The sequence below is a fragment of the Armigeres subalbatus genome, chromosome 3 (genome assembly GCF_024139115.2).
Source record: "Armigeres subalbatus isolate Guangzhou_Male chromosome 3, GZ_Asu_2, whole genome shotgun sequence".
Taxonomy (NCBI): domain Eukaryota; kingdom Metazoa; phylum Arthropoda; class Insecta; order Diptera; family Culicidae; genus Armigeres; species Armigeres subalbatus.
The window spans coordinates 237,894,288-237,918,478 of record NC_085141.1 but is presented as its reverse complement, the minus strand read 5'-3'; the positions used below and the strand labels follow the sequence as shown (position 1 = coordinate 237,918,478).

Here is a 24,191-nt window from a genome sequence, read left to right as displayed (position 1 = left end):
ATGCTATCGCCTCCACTTCAGCATCTTATGTTGCATCATATACGATTTTGTGTTGACTGGGCATTTCGTCCGAGGTACCCCCTAGGCCCGGTGAAGGTACCCCCAGGAGTACATATACCCCAGGTTGAGAACCGCTGTTCTAATACATCAACACCCCTTGGTCTGAACCAGAACTGCCCCAAGCAACATGGTATCCATTCGTGTCCCTCAGGATAAATATATGGAAAGAAGGATGCTCGATCAACTCACTCACCTTCAATTTCATCCCCGGAAGCGATCCGCAAGAGAGATGAGTTGTCCTCCAATAGGTATCCAAAGCTCTCAATTAACAATTGTGAAAGGGCATTTAAGGCGAATTACGACAGAGTGCAAAAATGGCTGCCACAATGGCCGTGAAAAACTGCTTATCGTTTTTGCCTGTTGTTTCCTTTTGGAGTTATGTGCCCCCGAAAGCGTTGTGTAGTTTTGAAATTGGATTCCAGCGAGCCATCATATGCAATAAGCTTGCGTTAAGTGTCCAAGAAGAAGAATTTTTAACAATTTGTAACTATTTACGACTTTCTTATAAATCATTATTTAGTATCCCCAAACCTAATAAACATTATCATCAAATACATGACATATGGCTTCATGACATTCGTATGAACTGTGCTTTCTTTAAGACAAATGCGAAACGATTGTAGCAGAATAATTTCTCAGCAAATGTCTTGGTTACGCCAAAAAATCGCAAAAAGCTAAACGGATAGAAAACCATCGTTGCAAATGAGCATCGCACTGAAGACTCGAATGATTTATATTATTCGTTATTATCATCCAGCAAAAGCGCATCCAACATAAGGCAGAACTTCACTCCGCTAGTTGGCATCACTCGAGCCAACCAAAGACCGTCTCAGAGACTATCAAACGTAAATACATCTTTCCCCCATTCAACGGCAGCCGGATCGCGAACACAGAAGAGTCTACATGCTCGTGAATTCGAGCAAAGTTTTCTTTCGCACAACTGCAGAGCCATTAGTCATGAATACCGACACTCTGCTTGAGCTGGTCCCGTCGTGGTCGGTCGCCGCGGTTACTTCTGTATTGGGATCCTTCGTTTGCCTCCTTCATAGCGAAAGCAGTTCCATGTCCGTCAGCCACACGCGACCAGCATTTATTATACTCGGGCGATGCTGCATTTGTGGGTGAAATCTCACAATCTGCATTCTGTTCAGGTTCACTACCCTTCACCCCGGTCCACGTCCGCCGTGCGACGTTGATGGCGAACCGCAGAGCTCGTGGTTCACTGCTCGGAACACTCTGACCCGATGATGGCGGTGGCGAGACAAGTTGGAGTCGAAAACTTCAGTCAATCTATAACTAAAAGTCTTCCATTAGTCGGTCCAAGTGCCATGCAGAATTCGTGTTAAATTGAACGTAAGTAAAGAGATTCTCCTCCCATTCGGGGTGAGCTCCGGGGAGAAATTCCATTTTCACTTAAAAGTACGTACATTTACCCACTCCGGCGGCATGTTCCAGTGCTGCTTTCGGGATTTCCTCATCAGATTCAAATGGAGAGGACAAGAAAACCTGCACCACTGAAAGAACGCAAAATGAAGTGTCGGAGCTGCAGCGGACGACCAACGGAACGTAGCATAAATGCTAATGCTTGCATTATTTAAAGGAACTCGTTCACACCGAAAATCTGAATCTGCAATTTGAATGGCAGGTCCGGATTTGCACTCTCGGGTCATTCCAACGACACGATGATGGGTTCTTTCTGCTTACAGACTCAGCTAAGTATGAGGTTGGGTTGCAGTTTTGGTTTCCTTATCGACACATACTTAGGATAATTAGATGTGATTGGGAATAGTGCTTTGGGAATTGAGCATATTTGAAACAAGAGCATTAGAAAATAGGATCGTTGTCCCGGTTCTGTATTTTAAAGCATACGGATGTTTTTACAAAAACAAAGGAATGGCAATGCGATTAGCTTATTAGATTTTTTTTGTGATTTGTTCAGCAGTGAATCTAGTAAATTTGTCGTTTTATAGCCTTTCGAGATAATATAAATCTAATGGATCATTTCTCCTGACTTGGTTTCGTATTTCTGGCGTTGTTAGTTGAATTTTTCAGATAGGATTGATTTCAAGTTTCGACAAATTGAACTGAATCACAATTTAAAACAAGTTGTGGAAAGGCTTAAAGAAGGATTCAAATGGAAATTAAAAAAAAAATCCCATGGAAACTTGAAAAAGAATAATTTTAGAAATTTGGAAGAAATCTTCGAAATTTGGAGGAATTTTCCTCGGAAATTCGGATACAAATTACATTAAAATTTAGAAGAATTTTGCATACATAGGATTCCGAAAGAATATCTCAAGGGAATTTGGAAGAACCTTATATAAGAATTCGGAAGTTCTTCTTCTTCTTTTTCTTCTTCCAAGGGAATATGAAAGAATCTCCTATAAAACTAATAATAAACTTGTTCTGTCAAATTATGAGTTCTGAGATCAAAGACCCAGACCCATGACGACACGCGCTGATAGAGTGTCAAATCTGAGTTCGATAATCGAGAAAATGTAAAATAGCAAAATGAATATTTATTACTCTCATAAGGTATCCGCCCCAACTGCTGAACCAATCAAACCTCTCCCTCCCTAGCTTTAGAAAACGTGAACTTTCCAAATAAATCATCGGTCATCATGTTTGGGTAGTACCAAAATAAATGTACTCCCGCTTTGTGAAAAGTTCCATTATAATAACACAATCATATGCGTTCTAGCTCCGATGGGATTTTCGCCAGTCCGATCACCAATCATTTGGATTTGCTCGGTCGGACAGTCGGTGTGGTTCCGAATGATGGATTGTTGGCACACGCGGCATCATCTGGGCAGCCATTTGGCTTCCCAACAGTAGCAGGACCAGCTGCTGGGGAAAAAGGATTGATTATTTCCCGCGAGATAACTTGCAATGATTTTCTGGGCTTTTATTTTCCCATTTCTGGCTGCTTTGTGCTCTTCTGCTGACCGCATCGTCTGTGGTGAGGTTATCGCAGCGATGAAAATATATTTATGTCCGGTTTACTGCCGTTGTTACTGCACAGATTGGGTTTGTCCGCCGCATAAAGAGGCATGCTTCGGGAAATCGAATGATGTGAATTATATAGGATTTCATTATACGAATCGATATGTTTTTCGCTGAAAACAAAACTAATGACTGCTCAATATGATTTTTGAGTCAAGTATAAAATATGTTTATTAAATATGAAAAACAACAAATTTTATGATTGTCTTTATAACTTTAGTTACATCCATAAGCATGACAAACACCCTGCTCTCTTTCGATATCTTTATTTTTGATTTTTTTTATCCGATTTCTTTTCTCCTGAAATAACCTTCAAAGTCCATTAAGACCACCCAAGCGCAGGACAGCATCTTTCGACAGAAACACTATTTTCGCAGTTCTCTCCGCTTCACAATCGCCTCCGGTTGCCTTTTTTCACAGTCGAGTCGGAAAAAAAATCTTTCCTCCGTTTCTATTATCTCATCAAGAACTATATTCAATTGTTCGTTTCCGCCCGGCAGTAGAACCACTGCTGGCGTTTTTGGTTTCTCGTGCTACAGTGTGGTCTCAGCAGTAGCAAATCGATAGCTTTCCGATACGAATGGAATCGTGTACCGATGCTCTGACGATTGGGTGGCACTGGGAGTTCCCACGACAGCGGAAAAGGGAGGATCAAATCACGGCCCGGCACCAGAGAGCACAATAAATTCAATCTGTAGTGGTCAGTGCCGTGCCAACATGTTTCCCTTTTATGGGGCATGACAGCGCTGTGGATGAGATTTCTTCTCCAGCGATGCGATGACGGTGGCGTATGCAGGTCCCCCAGCTGCTTCTGAGCTCATGGACAATTTGGATAACCTATGATATCCCAAAACTATCTCATCATGTATTTGGATTTTCTGTAATATGTAATAAGCTTGGTGCGATGGAAAAAGCAAGCATGGTAACTGTAGATTGCAAATTCTGGACTCAAGGACAACAACACAACCAAAAAAATATTGTTCAGCTTGTTTTGTCATATCTCCAATATTATTTACGAAAACAACAGGAACATATCAAATTTACTGGGAAATACCGCGTAGACAAATTTGGGCCTGAAAGGGTTAAATGCAGTAGCTTCCGTAGACGCAAGAGTGAAGATATAAAAAAAACTTAACTTAAGTTCATTGCAAGTAATTTCAAACCGGAATTATTTTTATTCTGTCTCTTCGAAAATTGACTTGTGGCTTGGGACAGGAAGAGTACCTCGATAATCCTCGCCAACCTATCCGGGGGGTGCAGAGCCCCCTTTGGTCTTGGCCATCACTATCATGTAGGCGTCACCCCACGGATTCGCGTTGGCTCCTTCGGTTGTCGAAATACTGCTCTTGATGGCTTTGTTGAAGGCCAGTTTCGCAGCTCGAAACACTTAACGGCGGTCCGCTCTTTCATCCTCGGTGCGGGCACGTTGCATCCTTCGTCTAGCCTTGAGATAGGTTGATCGAAGGACCGCAATTTCAGCACTCCACTAGTATGCCGTGCGTCTCCCATTTCTCGGCAGGGATTTACTCTTCATGGTGGCGTCAGACGCGCGTGATAAGACAGCCACCAACGCATCCCCGCTAAGAACTGGCTTCCAGTCCCAGGACCGCGGTGAAAACTTTGCTGTCGAAGTCATTGCCCGAGCAGCACAAGTCACCCCAAAATGGTTACAGCAACTTGATTGTGACTTAATATGGTCACATATCAGTTGCAGAAACCAATGAGGAACATGTGTGCTGCTAGGGATGGTCTTCCAGCCACGGACCTGACACGGATCCGCAGACCTCGGATGTTGCACGCCATATTTGATCTTATAGCGAATTGCTAGATGACCACTATGGGTGTAACCCTTTATCCACCCTCCAGTCCAAGTCTGGTGCCAGACCAGAACTTACGTTACGTCAAACTATGACTCGACCCCGTTCCTTCTGAACGTGCTAGCGGAACCATCATTGACATCAGCACTGCGTCGAGCTTCGCTAGCGCCTCTAGTAACGCTTGACTCCTTCGTTTGGTGCAGCGACTGCCAAGCGTTGAAATCTCCAGCTATGACGTGGTTACATGCTTGCTTTTTTCTGTCGCAGATGAGGTGTTTTATCGCATTCCTGCGCCTTGTGCCCTATCTCTCCACAACGACGACACAGGTTGCTACGGTCTGGGCCCTTACAGATGTAGGACTTGTGCCCCAACTCTAGCACCGATCCACTGAAGACGGCTGGAGTTTGCTCACTGGTCATACTGATCAGCCAATCTTCAACTTCCCTCGCTCTATTACCTTTTTGGCTTCCGCAACCGGTAACCTGAGGTAGGCTATCTGCGTGCCAAAGGGATCGCCTCTCAGGCGTACAGAGGACTGGAAGGAGACCTCCCCCCTTTTTTTCCTTCCTAAACAATGGAGGGGGATTCTGCTCAATAGACATCCTGGGTTGTCCAGGAAGTGCGGGGTTAGGGACCACCTCAGCAGCAAACGAGGGAGGCAGGACTACATCCCCGACCCGCTAAACCGTTTCCATTGCCGCCAAGCCCATAGTCCCTTCGGTATAACCAGAAGGTAATGCTTCAAAGGGGGGCCAGTGCACAACGCACCCTCGAGGTTAGCTGCGTGTCTTTGCAGCACCGAACATCGTAACTCGCTTTTTTAGAAGAACACCATGGTATCGTGCCAGCGCGTTGCCGGCTTTCCTGGTGGCCTTACCACGCCCTATGTCCTCGGAAGGTGGGAAGGGTCGACTTCGCGCCTGCTTCCCTCTGCACGACTGGTATCAAGAATAATGATGCCGCGTGCACCCCAAATTGACCTTTCTGCGATAGGGCCTATTCGCCAGCACACAGAGGGACTTGCCGACGCGGTGCCTACGCCTGCACCAGCCTTGACGAGGACCCCTTTCTTTCCTCGGGCTCGGAACCCGCCCGGTTGACCGACGCCGCGAAAGCGATGATACCATGTTGTTCTTCGCGCGGCCACTTGTTCGATAAAAGGATCGAGTTCGACCACAGAGCATGACCACCGGTATGACCCATGAAGCCAACTCCGATCCCTTGGACCACCTCTTATTTGCGCCTGAACCAGCCATCCTTGAGTCCACGCGCCACCTTCTGTGTAGCTCCGAGACGATTTGGGCGATAGCCGATAAAACGGCGTTCCAGCCAACTTCATCTTTACACATCCTCCGAACTAGGTTGTCCGGGGTAGTGTCTAGACCACATGTGGCAAGCATGTGGTCACGCATTGCGCGAAAACGTGAGCACACGAACAACACGTGTTCCGCCGTTTCCTCTAAACCTGCGCACACCAAACACTCGAGCGAGGCCGAGCAAGCCAGCTACGTTACCTGCACTGTGATTTTGCAGCACACTTAAACGCCGGGCACTTCGAACCCCCCATGGGGTGCTTGCTGTTCGCAGCTTTGCTGGAACAGATCAAACAGTAGGGAGGGTTCGTGCAGCATTGTGCCTTATGTCCCTCCAATCCGCAGCGTCAACAGAACTTGCTTCTGTCAGGGCCTTTGCAGTCCCATTGCTTGTGCCCCGGTTCCAGGAACTTGAAGCAAATTTCGGGTTGCTCGTATATGCCCACAGGGCCCACCGACCATCCCACCTTGACCTTGGAGGCATCCGCTGCAGATAGCCGAACCAATGCTACCTGTGTCCCTGCCGAACGGCTGTGGTGGGCGTCTCCACTTCACACTGTCGCCGCAGTGCCGTGACGAGCTCTTCGACGTCGGTGATCTCGTCCAGGTCTTCAACCCTTAGATTTACCTCCGTCGTGAGTACCCTCACCTTGACCGTCTCGCCTAGGACTTCCTCCGCCAACTTCTTGTAGGCGGCGCCCTTTTGCGAGACGCCCTGCTTTAGCTCGAGGATCATCTCGCCCATCCGGGTACGTCTTATTCGACGTACCTCGGCGCCAAATTCACCGATCTTGACGTCACTCCTCATCGCCTTCAAGACGTCCGAGTACTTAGCCTCGTCCGTCTTGATGACTAGGGCTAGGGCATCGCCCCTGGAGCGATTGGCGCCTACCCTAGACTTCTTGCTACCCTCATTCACCTGGGCCTTCTTTTCGGCCCTTGACGTCGGTTTCCTCTTGTTCTTGACCAGGGTCCAGGTGCGGCTGAGAGCTCTCAGCCTGCCGTAACCCCTTACCACCGTCTTTCCTGGGTGGACGGATCTTTCCAGGTCCGTCCTCCCCCGGTTTTGGAGGTACCTGGCCGGGGTTCAGCTTCCCAGCCCCACTACCCTTGTTTGGGGTAGTAACCCTCCGCGTTTTGGAGCGGCCCCCAGGGAGTTCATCCCCTGGAGACTGTCTCCCCCGTTTTTGTGTCTGCTCCGTTGGAGCAGTCACCCCCGACGTACCCGCAAATACTTGAGCCTCTGTCTGGGTAGACTTTGGTACCACCGTCTTCGCTGGCACGCCTTCGGTCGATTCGACCTTGCCCGAGTCCGTGAATCCTTGGGCCTCAGTCTGGGTAGACCTCGACTCCACGGATTTCACGGGTTTACACTTGGCCGTCCCGACCGCCCTCTCCAGCTTGGCGCCCAGCATTGACTTTCGAAGTTTCTGCAAGCTCCTCTTGAGGTCCTTACTGATATTATGCTTCGATGACGCAAAGTCCGTCGCCACCTCGAAGGCCGAAAGCCCATCGCGTTTGCGGTTCATCGCCTCCACAAGCCATGGGCCGTCAATAACCCCTACCGGCGTTTTTTTAGCCGAGATGAAGGTTAAGCGACCCACGCTGGCGCTGCGCACTGAGATGCCGACTATTGCCTCTGGCCTCCTAGGCGGAGACCTGAACAACCCATCTCTTGCGAAGGGGTTGTCGCCTACACTAGTGTCACTAATTGAAGGTTTTTGGTTTTCCATTTGACTTGGTTTTCCATTTTGGTCCCCCGAGTTGCTCAGGAAAAGTGGTCCACCACGCCAGAACCCAGCATGACGCGGTAAGGGACAATTACTGTGGAGGGTGCCCAGGTACCCCACAGGCTCCGTTAAAGGCTAGCTTATTATTTCCCCCCCCCCCCCCCCCGGGCATGCATCCCCTCGGCACGGGTCGCTTGACGCCTTGGGAGTACGGGTTAGGGACGATGGTCCCGGTCTAACTCGTAGTGACCATGGAGAGGGGTCGTCAAGCCCTTGGACAAATTCCCTGCTGCCCCCCACCATATCCCCCTTGGCAAAGGCGTTTACCACCATGCCTAACGCATCGTCAAAAGAATTTTTTTTTTGCTTCACTCATTGTAATTGGGCCCGCCTTGTGGCTGCCGTCGAATCATACTGGAGTACTCGCCTTTTATGATCTCATGGTTATCTGGCCAGCGCAAGTGAGGAAAGGGCATCTGAGCATACTCCCACACAGCAGACAAAACTTGGTGGCAGGATTGGACAGCGTACTACAAGGCCCGCCTCGGTTTTAGGGGACGTAAGACATCCTAGCCATTAGCCCACTCGCCGTTTCGAGTCAGTGTCACCCGGCTCTACTAAGACAGTAGAATGTTAGACTGTCAGCCCTCGCTTTCATAATATAACGATATCCAAGACAAGGTCCGTTAACACGCTAGATCACTGGTGTTGGTCTGATGTGCCAATTGTCACTCCCAGGGCTCCTGTGCGCTTTGAGCGGCACACGGTCGCTTTGATAGGGCCTGCTCGCGGACACAAGCAGCGTTTTGTAGAGGTTTAACAGAGCCCGCTTCCATGCCCCACAACGTCCTAAGCAGGCCTCGTAACTCCCAGAGGCCGTGGGGAGGGGTCTTCAAGCTTGCTTCATGCTGGCGCAGATGAGGCACTTTGGCACCTTATCGCATTTCTTTGCACTGTGCCCTTCCTCACCACAGCGACGACACAGCTTACTACGGTCTGGGTCTTTACAGTCATGGGACTTATGTCCAGACTCATCACCGATAGCCCTACCCACTGAAGATGGCTACCGGTGATTACCGGTCTAATGAGCGTTTTGTAGATAGATGTCGTTATCGACAGTCACCAGTGAGCGAATTGTTCAACCACATCGATTTCTTCACCACCAATACAAACTCGTGAAGAGTGGCTCACGTTGTATTATCTTGAACCTCTTTCTATCATGTACTTCATCTTCGACGTGTTGATGACTAGTCCGAACCGCTTTGCTTCGCTCTTCAGTTTGGTGTAGGCTTCCTCTATCTTCATAAAGTTACGTGCTATGATATTAATGTCGTCGCGAAACCAAATAACTGAAAATCGTACCACCCGTGCCAATTTGCCTTTCGTATCACTTCCTCCAAAGCGACGATGAATAGCAGACACGAAAAATCATCACCTTGCCGTAACTCTCTGCAAAGGGACTCGAGAATGAGCATGATGACCGTGCATTTCGTAGTTGCTACTCTGTGATCGACCAGAACAATCGCAATTGCAAAGGGAACCAATGCATGGAACCATGGAATTTGTTCTCCAACCTCAATGTGCACAGTCCGAGAGCTCTATTATTTTGGATGGTCGATAACAGCGCTGGCCACGTCCTCACGGTCATCGGGGATGGGAAGGAATTGATGATGCAGTCACTCGCCCACTGCAAGCCGAGAACACCTCTGCACTCGCCACGAGTTCCTGAGGAATTTTATTGGAATCTGGGGTTAGGTTTCACGGCAGAGGTTCGTCTTGGTAAACGGGTTGCCAATGTGATAGTAATGAAAGGGTGGAGTATATTCTAATTGGATGCCGAAACGAGCTTTTTGGCTCATTTCGAATTCTAACAGTTACCTGCTAGAACTAATCAAGTTGTAAGTATAGGGATAGAAGATTTAAATGGTATGAAAGCCCATTTCCAATTCTAGCGATTGCTAGAACATGAGATATATATGAAAAGATACAAAGTAGGAGGAATGGAACGGGCCTGGGATTGAACCCACGACTTCCTGCGTATGAGGCAGAAGCGGTAGCCATATGACCACCAAGCCCCCTTGTCTCTGCAAAGGGACTCGACTAAAACTCGAACTACGCACATCACCCGATCCATCGTCGCCTTGATCAACCTTGTCAGTTTATCCAGATATCCGTGTTCATGCAGGCCGTGCGGTAAGACGCGCGGCTACAAAGCAAGACCATGCTGAGGGTGATTGGGTTCGATTCCCGGTGCCGGTCTAGGCAATTTTCGGATTGGAAATTGTCTCGACTTCGCTGGGCATAAAAGTATCATCGTGCTAGCCTCATGATATACGAATGCAAAAATGGTAACCTAGCTTAGAAACCTCGCAGTTAATAACTGTGGAACCGTGCCAATAAGAAGAGCTGTGCCAATAAGAAGAAGAAGAAAGTGTTCATGCACTAGCTGCCACAGCTGGTCTCGATCGATTGATGTCTGGGCACGTTGAATTCGCAATATTTCCGCAATGCCTGGCGTATAGCGAAAACCATCCTACTTTGACGTAAGCTGATTTCCGATCAAATCTCTGCAGGGAGCAAGAAGTTGTTATGATTTACTATTTAGGGGAACTGTTTCATTTTCCATCTCACTGGACATATATTCATCTCATCGCAAAACAAAGAAATACAGCACCAATCTTGTAGCTTATTTTTGCTAACATGCGTGCTCACTGCTGAAAAAATCCAGAAAATAAGAAACAAACCAAATTCCTTTTCATTGCTTTGTTTTTTATGTTATGAATATAGGAGCTATGGGATGAAGTGCCGAACCGTTCCCCTACTAGTTCTATTATGTTCAAGACACTTTTTCAATATTTTAAGCAAAGGTGTTTTCAAAACGTTTAGAGGTTTTGTACGTTGAAAATTTTAGCGCTGCTCACCACAGATAAGTACGCCCATGGAATCACGCCAAAACCTTTTGGTGCGCTGCTGTGTGCCGGAAAAGATTTTGACATTTTCAGTGAAATAAGATTCTCGCTCGCCGTCGAAGGGGAAGGCGGTGAGCAGCTGCCAATAGAAGCACCACAGCTAGTGCCGCTTCCTAGGAAGCTGTGGAGGAAAACGCCGGGATGTCTGCTTGTCGAGGAAAGAAGGATGTATTCCGTTCCGAACGTCAAGAATTACGACTGATGGAATCAATTTTGTTGTTCAATTTCGGCTCCCCGAAGATCAATGTCGGTATCGATAGGTACCAATTGGTTGTGATTTCATTTCTGCAACGCTGAGCTGATGTTTGACGTGGACCTGACTGCTGCCAGAAGCGGCCTGGACTGGAATTGATAAGCATTCTTGTTGTTTGTTATTTCGAGGGACGTTGAGAATAAAACAAGCCCAGGTAGATTCTCCTGGCGTTGCCCCTCGCTTGCATATAAATATAACAGTTGCATATATGTAGAAACGTTAAAACAGTATTGATAAGGGAACAAGTGCCAATATTCACATTTCTCTATATTCATATTTCTTTCATTTTTTAATGCTTTTTTTACTCACAATTCATTTGTGGTATTTTGGCAAGAGCCTGATATTTGAGAAAGCCTCTTCGTAGCTCAGATAAGAGGTAAAATCTTCAAAACACCTGCTGCATATATCAAGCTCAACCGAACGAAAAAGTTTCTACTTTTATAGAAATGTTGGCCTTTCAGGTCAACTTTGTTGCACTATAAAAGGCAATGAAAAAGGAAAAACCTGATGCTTCTTCACAAACATCAGATTAATGGCAAATGAATCGGTGTTTTCCTCTGCTTGGGTCAGAATTTCCATTTGCAGCAACTTCCTTCAGGTAAAATAAACAACTCTTCTCGATGCATATGTAATGAAGGAAGCATTTTCGTTTCCATTCAAATCCAGCACGGAGAAAAGGAAACCGGTAATGGATCTTGCTCTTGGAATCTGCCACTCAACCAGTGCCCGCTCGGTCCATCTTACACACGGGTTGGATGCGGCCAGCAGGGAAAGTGGTTTTTTATTCCTATTCTATTGAATCTGAATCAGATTTTTCCATGCCGCACCGACGACGGATGGTGCTGGCGCACCATTCTTTCTGCTGTTGGATGTTTTCCTGAATGTTGCCATGTGTGAGCACAAAAACTGAGAGAGTGCATCCCAAATGCAGTCGTAAGAAAGAGGCACCTACACGATTGCACTGGCGGCGGCAACGAGGACGACTCCGATGGCAGCACGTGTATTTACTTTGTACTTGGGAAAATGTAAGACTGAAAGGAAACGAACGGGTGGAAAATAAAATTTCAAGTGTTTCCCTCCCACAGCTCCATTCATTCATTTTCCGAGGTAACGGTCGGGTGAGCAGGGAGAAAAGCGACTGGACGAATGAATTGCGAACTAGGCAAGCATGATATATTGAATGTTTAAACCTGGTTGCATCTGCAGTTCTTGTAATGTACGATTGGATGGAGCTCTACGTGATATAGTTCCGCACAGGTCTGAATAAACTTTGGCTTGTTGCTTTGATACTTTGAGAGTATGACACACATATTCAAGATAGGCGTAACAGCAATTCAGAGTCAAGCTTTATTTGTAGTCACTGATTATTGTATGTAAACAAGCCCATTTGGGAAAAACGGTTGTTATAATAATTGCAATTATGAGGTTAACGTGGTCATAGATTTGCGAAGAAAAACAGAATAAAATAACAATAAATTATAGCTACCACACCAACCTACGACAACATTCTCATTAGATTCAGCCATGATTACCACATGCAGATGTCAACCCAAGCGCACACCAAACGAAGCCAAGTCTTCCAAAATAACTTGCCATGAAAGTGAGAATTATGAGTCAATCATCATTTAAAGCCTTGAATAATGAGCCAAATTTTCTACCCTGTCCGTACGAATCTGGCCCATTATATATGGCACAGCAGCGGCCTCACCCCTTTCCCGAACTCTACTCCGCTGTTAGATGAAACGAAAAGACCCAGAGCCCAGAGCTAAATAAAACGAACAACACGGCCACGTGCCCTGCTAACGTACCGACCACCAGCCGCGCAAACATGGTGGGAAAACGTCACAAGAACGCTGCTGCTGATTTATGTTTACGTTTTTGCTTTGCATAACACCTTTGACCCAAGGTTGTAGAGAATATACGTGTACCACAGCGTCTTCGTTACGATCTAAATTGGAAATCAGTGTTTCCCACAGACTGGCTTAAGGTGAGAGAATGAAAAGGTGTAATTATGCCAATTTTTTCTCTGAAAAACTAAAAAAGCTTTTTCCAGAATTCGGATAGATTCCGAATTCGGACGGATTTCCTCCGGCTCTCCAGAGAAAGTCCTTCATAAGTCCCTGCGGAACTCAAGGAGAAGCCTTCAGTTTTTACGTTCAATTCCCCCCGTAATTTTGAAGAATTATTTCCGTAACTAGGAAAAGTTTCGGATGAATTCCTTCCGGAATTCGGATGAATTCCTTCCGGAATTCGGATGAATTCCTTCCGGAATTCGGATGAATTCCTTCCGGAATTCGGATGAATTCCTTCCGGAATTCGGATGAATTCCTTCCGGAATTCGGATGAATTCCTTCCGGAATTCGGATGAATTCCTTCCGAATTCGGATGAATTCCTTCCGGAATTCGGATGAATTCCATCCGAATTCGGATGAATTCCATCCGAATTCGGATGAATTCCTTCCGAATTCGGATGAATTCCTTCCGAATTCGGATGAATTCCTTCCAAGTTGAGATGAATTCCTTCCGGAATTCAGATGAATTCCTTCCGGAATTCGGATGAATTCCTTCCGGAATTCAGATGAATTCCTTCCGGAATTCGGATGAATTCCTTCCGGAATTCGGATGAATTCACTTCTGAAATTCGGATGAATTCCTTCCGGAATTCGGATGAATTTCTGTCGGAATTCGGATGAATTTCTGTCGGAATTTCGGATTAATTCCTTCCGGAATTCGGATGAATTCCTTCCGGAATTCGGATGAATTCCTTCCGAATTCGGATGAATTCCTTCCGAATTCGGATGAATTCCTTCCGAATTCGGATGAATTCCTTCCGGAATTCGGATGAATTCCTTCCGAATTCGGATGAATTCCTTCCGGAATCGGATGAATTCCTTCCGAATTCGGATGAATTCCTTCCGGAATTCGGATGAATTCCTTCCGGAATTCGGATGAATTCCTTCCGAATTCGGATGAATTCCTTCCGAATTCGGATGAATTCCTTCCGGAATTCGGATGAATTCCTTCCGGAATTCGGATGAATTCCTTCCGGAATTCGGATGAATTCCTTCCGAATTCGGATGAATTCCTTCCGAATCGGATGAATTCCTTCCGGAATTCGGATGAATTCCTTCCGAATTCGGATGAATTCCTTCCGAATTCGGATGAATTCCTTCCGAATTCGGATGAATTCCTTCCGAATTCGGATGAATTCCTTCCGAATTCGGATGAATTCCTTCCGAATTCGGATGAATTCCTTCCGAATTCGGATGAATTCCTTCCGGAATTCGGATGAATTCCTTCCGAATCGGATGAATTCCTTCCGAATTCGGATGAATTCCTTCCGAATTCGGATGAATTCCTTCCGAATTCGGATGAATTCCTTCCGGAATTCGGATGAATTCCTTCCGAATTCGGATGAATTCCTTCCGAATCGGATGAATTCCTTCCGGAATTCGGATGAATTCCTTCCGGAATTCGGATGAATTCCTTCCGAATTCGGATGAATTCCTTCCGAATTCGGATGAATTCCTTCCGAATTCGGATGAATTCCTTCCGAATTCGGATGAATTCCTTCCGGAATTCGGATGAATTCCTTCCGAATTCGGATGAATTCCTTCCGGAATTCGGATGAATTCCTTCCGAATTCGGATGAATTCCTTCCGAATTCGGATGAATTCCTTCCGAATTCGGATGAATTCCTTCCGAATTCGGATGAATTCCTTCCGGAATTCGGATGAATTCCTTCCGAATTCGGATGAATTCCTTCCGAATTCGGATGAATTCCTTCCGAATTCGGATGAATTCCTTCCGGAATTCGGATGAATTCCTTCCGAATTCGGATGAATTCCTTCCGAATTCGGATGAATTCCTTCCGGAATCGGATGAATTCCTTCCGAATTCGGATGAATTCCTTCCGAATTCGGATGAATTCCTTCCGAATTCGGATGAATTCCTTCCGAATTCGGATGAATTCCTTCCGAATTCGGATGAATTCCTTCCGAATTCGGATGAATTCCTTCCGGAATTCGGATGAATTTCTCTCGGAATTCGGATGAATTTCTTCCGAATTCGGATGAATTCCTTCCGAATTCGGATGAATTCCTTCCGAATTCGGATGAATTCCTTCCGAATTCGGATGAATTCCTTCCGAATTCGGATGAATTCCTTCCGGAATTCGGATGAATTCCTTCCGAATTCGGATGAATTCCTTCCGAATTCGGATGAATTCCTTCCGGAATTCGGATGAATTCCTCCCGGAATTCGGATGAATTCCTTCCGGAATTCGGATGATTTCATATTTAAACATTGAATTTTCTTCCATTTTTTTCGCAGGAATAGTTTCTGATTCGAAAACATTAACTTAATCTTGAAAAACATTTTAATTTAGTACTTCTCAATCTCCTCTTATCAGAAAGCAAAACATGTATTTGATCTCACTGAAATAAAAACTTTAAAAATCCCTATCTAATAGTCTGTTCTTTTCCTATTTCGTTTTCCTCCATAGATGCTGCTTGAGCCTACCATGAGCTAACGCTAGCCGAAGATGGTCCCAGGTGTGGGCGGAGTGTCACGAGCGCGGTTATTCACATTTCTTCTGCTGGCCCTAACGGGAGTGATAGCACGCGCTCTAGGCAGCCCCGCTCCCAATTCGAATGAAGCCCTCAGCGAGCAACAGCAGCACACGCACAGCCAGCAGGATGAGGGTTTCACGGTTCCCAAGTACCGGTTCCAGTTTGCCCACGCGGTCTACAATGTGTCGATACCGGAGAACAGTGTCGGAAAGACGTATGCCGTGCAACCACCGAACGAAGACAGAATGGGACTGTATGTAACCCCCGAGCTAGACGTCAAGTACAAAATCATCAGCGGAGACAAGGATAAATTTTTCAAGGCCGAAGAACGGTTGGTCGGTGATTTCGCCTTCCTCGCCATCCGACTACGCACAAGCAATGTGGTGCTGAACCGAGAAAAGGGTGACAGCTACCGGCTGGAGGTGAAGGCCACTGCAACCAAGCGGGAAGGCAAGAGTCGGATATCACTGGAAGCGGATACCGTCATCGACGTCAAGGTGCTGGACACGAACGACCTCAGTCCGCTGTTCTATCCGACCGAGTACTCCGTCACCATCTCGGAGGATACGCCCCTGCACCGCAGCATTCTCCGCGTCATTGCCGAAGATGCAGATCTGGGCCTGAACGGGGAAATTTATTACAGCATCCTGGACGAGACGGAGCAGTTTGCGGTGCATCCAACGACCGGTGTCATCACGCTTACCAGACCGCTACGATTCACGGATCGGTCCCTGCATGAGCTGACGGTAACGGCCAACGACCGCGGCATTGGCTCGACCAGCCGAAGCCAAGCCAGCAAGGCACGGGTGAAAATTAAAATTCGACAGGTAAGTCAATTTTCGCGGAACAAATTTATTTTTATTGTAATATGTACGTTTCGGTGCACTATGGAAACGAAGTGGTGAATTGATCCAAACTATTTTTTGAAAGTTAGATTTTATGTTCTAACGAACTATCATATATTCTATTTCACTCAATTGATTTTGTGTCTAATAACACGCTTTTATTGCGAATTACCACTTTTTCACCATTGTTCGCAACCAGCTACAACAGCAGCTACCGCAAGCGTTTATTAACAGCCATATATCATGGCAATAAAGTGGGGATTTTTTTTGCGCAGTCCTGCGCCAAACTCAATTGGTTTTATTTATGGCAGCGCTGGGACGATTCAGGATTGTTGCAATAATTTTCTATCCTTATGCATATGAATGAGTCACATCGGAATACGAGGGATGCTCTCCCGGGGAATCCTTTTGTAGTGCCTTTGTCAAAGAATTGGAAATATTTTTGTTACGACAGCCGTGAAGCCACTTGGGCTTTTTTGCTCCTTCTAATTCATTAGTGAATCCACTATTTATTAGCGTACATAAATAATGTTCAACGAACACATATGTTTGTGTATGTTTGCGCTTTGCAAATATTTCATTTTAAATGATTCATCTTTAACTGAAGTAACAGACTTATGAAAAAGGTTTCTATTTGAAATCTTTGCAAACAGGAAGTATTATTTTTATTATTTTCATTGGGCATGATGTAACATATCTGTAACTATTTTTTGCGAATTCAATGCACGGATTGCTGCCCTAGATTGGAATCACGTTATGAATCATGACTCAATAGATGACTCATTTTCCACGTTCAATCGCACCATCGAACAGATCATCCGAGAAAACGTGCCGGTCAAAATCTGCCGACAATGGCAATGGTGGCTGTGATCACTTATTGAAAGGGAGCGCTTGTCCGAATAAAGGCAATGGTGGATGTGATCTCTTCTTTAAAAGTAGGCGTGTGCCCGGATTAAGGCAATGATGAATGTGATTCCTTCTTTAAAAATAAGCGCTTTCTCGAATTACGACAATTGTGAATGTGATCTCTTTTTTAACTGAAGGCGTGTGCTCGACATAAAGCGATGGTGGGTGTGACTCTTTCTTTAAACGTAGATGCTCCCCCGGACTAAAGCAATGGTGGATGTGATCCTTCCATTGAAACAAGGCGCTTGCTCGAATTAAGGCAAGGGTGGATGTGATCACTTCTTCAAAAGTAGACGCTTGCCCTGATTAAGGCAATGGTAGATTTGATCCCTTCTTCAAAAGTTAAAGGGATTCTTTTTATGGAAATAGGAGTTTGTCCAGAATACGACAATGGGAGATGTGATTCGTCCAAATCTGGGCGCCGTATCATTCCGTTCACATCGACCGCATCGCTTACCATTAGAGGTGTGTGCGCCGGTCCGAAAATCGACAGCGGCGGCGTTTGACAGAGTTTTAATCGGCGGCGGCGGCGTGAATCGGCGTGAATGGTGATATTTTTCATAACGTCCTCTCAATTTTTTTTTTTTTTTTTCATTTTTTCGGGATATTTTCAAGACACCAACGGGAGCATCTTTTCCAGAATTTTTTTTTTCCAAAATATTCATTATTAGAAATTATTTTCGAAACTGGAACTACTTTGCAGCTCTTTGCAATTCCTTAGGAAAATTGATTGAAATTTCAGAGGAAAATAATTCAAAATTTGCATGAGAAACTTTTCAAAATTTTCATGAGAAATTGTTCTAAAGTTTGTACTCCAGAATAGTCAACAAAATATTTTGCCAAATTTACACTGAACATTTTTCGGATCATCCGCGGGAGACTCTAAGTTTTTACGGGAAACTCGCTGGAGTTTTCAACAGAAATTTTCCGCGGGAAATTTTTCAAAATGAGAAAAAAATTTCGATTTCAATGGAAATTGTTAGGAGTTTTCACAGGAAATTTATTATATTTGGCACGAGATTTTTTTTAAATTGCCATGGAAATTTCCTCGGAATTTTCCAGAATTTTTAACCGGGTGACTGCTACCCGGAAACCTGGAAAAATGCTGGAATTATCAGAGAATTTCTGACTTAATCAGGGAAATTTCAAACACGAAAAAAATTAAACAATTGGAGAATTGAACACGTATGGATCGTTGTTCCGATCTATGGACAAAAAAAAACGCTTATCCAGCTTCAAAGGAATTTCTGAATAGTTTCCAAAGAAATACCTAAAGAGAGCTATTATTCGGGAAATCAATTAGGTTTTGCTTGTAAAATCTTCTAAGAATTCGCTCGGAAATTCTTCATGAATATATTGAAAAACATATATACTGCCTATGATCGCATATTTGTAACAATCGACAAAAGTAGGCATGGTAGAAATGGAACGATTAAGTTTGTAATATGCATAAGTATGCAAATCTCAATGATTTTCTAAAAATTCCCAAAAATTGCACAAAAACTTTATCTAGTTGGAATCTTCGGTAGAAACATTTCCATTACTTGGTATTTGAATGCCATCTATTTTCAAAACATTTTGTACACAGCGCATGGCGTACCGGCAAAAAAGTTTTCCAGTGTTACGGTTATGCGGTCACTTTGCTTAATGTTACAAAACAACTTGGTAGTTTTTTCGAGTTTTTCGGAACAAACTTTCTTATTTCATCTGGTCAGCTGGAAGAACTAGCAATTTGGAGATGATTCATGAGCTTATCTCAAAATCGACAAAAATGCAAATGTTACAAATATGCGATCATGGGCAGTATAATTAAGGATTTCAAGGCAGTTCCTGGAAGAACTTTCAAAGAAACTTCTGGATCAATTTTCAAAAGATTTTTTGGATGGTTTTACAAAGGAATCACGTGTCCTAGGAATTAGAAGCGTGATTTTCTAAATTATTCCTGAGGGAATTTCCAAGTTGAGCCCTTGAATGAATTCCTGGAGGAATTTCTAAAGGTAATTCAGGAGAAATTTCCGAAAGGATTCTTTAAAGAATTCCTGCGGTAGAACATAAAGAGATTTTCAAGAAATTTTTTGATGAATTATCGAATGGATTTTCCAAGGAATTCCCAGAAGAATTTTAAATAGAAACTCTAAAGGTATTCTCGAACTATTTCTCAAAAAAAATTAAAGAATTCCTCAGAAGGATTCCAAAATGAATTTATGAATAGATTCCCGAAGGAATTTTGAAATCAATTTGTATGGAAATTTTAAGATAATTTCCGAGTGTTCAAAGGAATTTGTAGAAGAGAAACTCTCTAGAAATGATCGAAAAAAGTTCAGGAAGGAATTCCTTAGAACAAATACCGAAAATAATCTCCTTTAGGAATTCTAGAAATAATTTCCAAAGAAATTCCTCAAGGAATTTATTAAAATTTCCAAAGAAATTTGAAAGCAATTTCCGAAGAGGTTCCTAATAGAATTTTCCTAAAAATATCCAGAACAATCCCTAAGGTGTTTTCTTAATTAAATTTTCGAATGAATTCTTAAAAAATCGGAATAGAATAGATGTATTTCCGAACGAATTTCTAAAGGAATTCCTTAGAACATTTTTGAGGAATCTGAGATGAGTCATCCGAGGGCTGAAAATGATCTCATTAATAAAGACATTAAAATTTACAAGGAATGTGCTGAAGGAACTCGTAAAAAAATTTACAAAGGAATCGTCAAATGATTTTCTGAAGGAATATCCGTACGAAATTCTAAAGCAATTCCAGAAGAAAGTCCCAAACAAATTTCCAGAATAATTCTTGAAGAAATTTACTAAAGTTCCTCTACAGAAATTATTAATTAAAATCGATCGAATTTTCGAAGAAATTTTAAAATAATATCTGCAAAAATCTCCAAAGTATTTTACGAACGATACTATGTAGGATTTTTTTTATGGAATTCTGGAAGAAGTTCCGAAGGAATTCCTGAGGGATTTTTTTTCGAAGCAATTCTTAGAATGTCTCTTTGAAGGAATTTCATTTCATTTCCTGGAGGAATTTTCGAAGGAATACCTGAAGGAATTTTTGATTGAATGATTGAAGCAATTTCTGGATGAGCTAATTTACGAGTCTGGGCTATAAAGCAAAATCATGCAGAAGGTGGCTGGGTTCGATTCCCGATCAGGTCTAACAAACTTTCGAGTTGGAATATTTTTGACCTCCCTGGGAATATAAATGTATCAGGTGGCAATGTGCTAGTGGGATATGTAACCTCTGCCAATAAGAAGAAAAAGATGACGAGAAAACATGTTTTTTTCCTCTTGGCTGGTTCTTCTCTGAAGAAAACATGTTGTGAGGCCTAAAATTCAGAATTTATAAGTGAAATTTTCGAATTTTCACGGAAAATGTTCAGTATTTCAACGAATTTTTTTCCGGAAGGATTTTGGATTTCTACGGAAGGTTTTTTGTATTGTCCTTAAGAAATTCTTCAAAAGTTCCATTGGAAAACATTTAAAACAGGAAAGGGTCGTCGACCAAATAACTCTGGGCTAGATGGACTTCGGTCAAATGATGTGCTTGGTGGAACTACATATTCGGCCTAACAACTTTCGGCCTTGTGGATTGCGGCCAAATTACTTTCTGCCAAACGACAAAAAATCTATTTCAGCGAGAAATTCTTCGGAATTTCCACTCACAGTTTTTCATATTTATTTTTTACGAAGAGGTTTTCGGAATTTCAACGGTAATTCAAGGAAATCATTGGCATTTTCACGAAAAATTCTCAGGGGTTCCAACGTAATGATGTGGGGATCATTAGGGAAATTCTACGAAAACTCGACTGAACCTTCGAAATCTACCTCGCTTAGCAGAAATTTGTTTAACCAGTGTGCAATCGATCGTGTTGATGCTGATCACGCCAGCTAGTGTGGGAGATCGTGAAGTGATAAAACTTATGTCTGCATCGAAGACCACAAAATTATTTAGTGCGGAATCGATCGTGTTGTAGAAGATTATTAAACGAAGCACATTGATCTTGCGTTGGATTGATTTAAAACATAGTTTTCGTCTTCTTGTTTTTAAAATAACTTCGTTTGTAATAAATATTTTGTCGCTTACCAAGGGGTTTCACACGAATTACCTTCCAAACTAACCAACGATTCCTTTCCCGTAGCGCTCACGGAGATGCAGAGCATTCCTCGGTATTTTATAACAATGAGTGTTAAACTAATTTTCCTCTCCTAATCCTAAATTGACTATAAGCACGTGACAAGCATCATTATTGGTCATGAATTGGGAACTCCGAAGTACACAATAAGAATAACTTTTTTGTATCCCAAGAATATTATTTAATTGGTGAGCTGTGCATATTTGCTGTTTCTCGGCCAATCATGCTTAGCAACTACGATGTGTACAGTTAATCAAGCTAATAAGCTTTTTGCCTTTCTCGTATACAAAGTATACGTAAAGGCTATATGTTCGCTCCAAAAAACAAACTTTTTATAGAAGGCCCGGAGACCCATAGTGTTATATACCAATCGACTCAGCTCGACGAATTGAGGGGATGTCTGTGTGTGTGTGTGTATGTGTGTGTGTGCGCACCAAAAGAGCAAAAAGTCTAGCTCACTTTTTTTGTACTTACCCTTGACCGATTTCTTCGCAACAGGTTGCATTCGACGCAGTATTTTGCCCCATTGTTTCCTATTGAAAATTGGCCGGATCGGACAATGTGCTTGGAAGGTATGGCCAGAATACTTTTTCTCATAAAAAAGGGAGTAGAAAAGTCTCGCTCACTTTTTTGTACTTACCCTTGACCGATTTTTTCGCAACATCTTGCATTCGACGCAGTAATCTGTTCCATTGTTTCCTATTGAAAATTGGCCGGATCGGACAATGGGCTTGGAAGTTATGGCCAACATACTTTTTCTCATAAAAAAGCGGGTAAAAAAGGCTCGCGGAACTTGCAAAAAAAAATTCAGAACAGGTTGAAAGATCATTAAAATTGCTGAAAGTTCTTTACTTAAGATTGCTTTTTGCTCATACTGGCCATAACAGCTGTTCTCATATGCCAAGGACACACAGACAATAGCTCAGTTTGTTGAGCTGATTGTATATAAGACTATGGGTCTGTGAATTTTAATTGGAAACACATATCTCCGTGCATTTTAAAAAGGTGCACAGGATTCTTCTAGTGAGCAAATGTATGCTATATATACAGTATATGTAGACGAAGAATAAGAAGGAATACATTTTGGCTGATACGCTCTTTTCAAGTGTTGGTCTAGTAATATCAATTCTCTATCTGCATATATGCCTGGCAGATGTGGATACATAATTGAGTAAATAAAAAAACCCAGATGAATCCACCTACAGTGAGATTTTGACCCTTCCTTAATTAAAAAGAAATATTTTCAGACTCCAGTATTTAAAACGAGATAAAACTACTCAACCTCCCACGGCGATTAAAAGTGAAGATGACAAATTAATTGCCTACCAAAAGGCGTATTCCATGGGTTGAGTGACAATAAAACGAATGATCCTGCACAGTACGTCAGGTTGCCTATCTATCAGGCGCTCGTCGGATTGAATAGCTATTGTAACATGTGGTAACATGATTGGTTAGAAAATATCGTAACGCTGGCAGCATGTATGCTCGTAATTTCCAGAGATCTTGATATTAATTAATCCAGAACTAACTTAATCAGTCATTGATCTGAACGAAACTCAATAGCGTTCAATAATAACATATATTTCGCCTTATGGCTGCCTAATTTTGTAAAACTAATGATGTTTAATACCTTAAAAATGAGCGAGATTTACATGGTAGTTAATTTTGGAATTTGCACACATACGCTCACATACATGCATATAAGTGGTCTATTAGTATCTTAAAACATGCTCACATTTGAATCATTTGTTTGAGAAACTGCATAAGTCCATTTTACACTTTTTCGAGAAAACAACAAAAAACTGTTTTTGAACAAATTTGCAACAAATCTTTCGATTTCTTAGATACAGATCAATAGTTTTTGGCAAAACTCCACACCCTGGAGCACTTTCAGTGCAAAAAATGTAAGCAGTACTCCACAATTGCTCTTCAAAGTACGTGGACATATGTAGTTTCTCAAACAAACGAAAAAAATTTCATACATTACTGAAAAAAAAATTTTTTTCGTTTTTTTTGGCAGAATACGTTTTTTTGGACGAGGATTCAGAATATATAAAAATCTCATTTTGGCCAAAAATGTTACATACGCAGTTTCTCAAACAAACGGTTCATTTGTTATCTAGCTTCCACTAAAGAAATATTTGAAATCCCTTCAAATTTTTACGTTTTTGCTTTTCTGGGAAGGTTTTGTGGTACATGCTTTTATCTGTACCTCAATTAAAATCAATTGTTTCTTTGAAATAAATCAGAAATATAAGCATATTTTCACATCATATCACTTGTTGTAATTATATTTTCATTATTAAAGTGAATTTGTTTCAATTGCCATACATTTTATTTCATAATTCAAGAGGTTTATTGATAGATTAATACATAACACGCCTGCGTAACGCATACAAAGTGAAATTATAGACACTTCCGAAGGAAGGGTCAATAAATCTAAGCACTCATTTTCTTATATTGACTAAGTAAGTACTTAGTCCACGCTGACAAGACAGTATGAAGTATGCTTCAGCATAATTACATAATTCTTAAGTGAACTAAGGTTTTAAACGAAATTTAAATCCGTATATGAAAAATCCAACAA

General features: G+C 43.0%; 1 protein-coding gene across 6 annotated transcripts in view; it reads left to right on the top strand.

Moving 5' to 3' along the window:
- The window catches only part of LOC134221115 (fat-like cadherin-related tumor suppressor homolog), a 386,241-nt gene that overhangs the window by 7,668 nt on the left and 354,382 nt on the right, over positions 1-24,191 (top strand). For all 6 annotated transcript variants that reach the window (XM_062700308.1, XM_062700312.1, XM_062700311.1 and 3 more), the window contains exon 2: positions 15,651-16,544. In XM_062700308.1, the coding sequence (XP_062556292.1) occupies positions 15,690-16,544 (855 nt within the window). In that variant the 5' untranslated portion in view covers positions 15,651-15,689. The remainder of the gene's footprint in view (positions 1-15,650; positions 16,545-24,191) is intronic.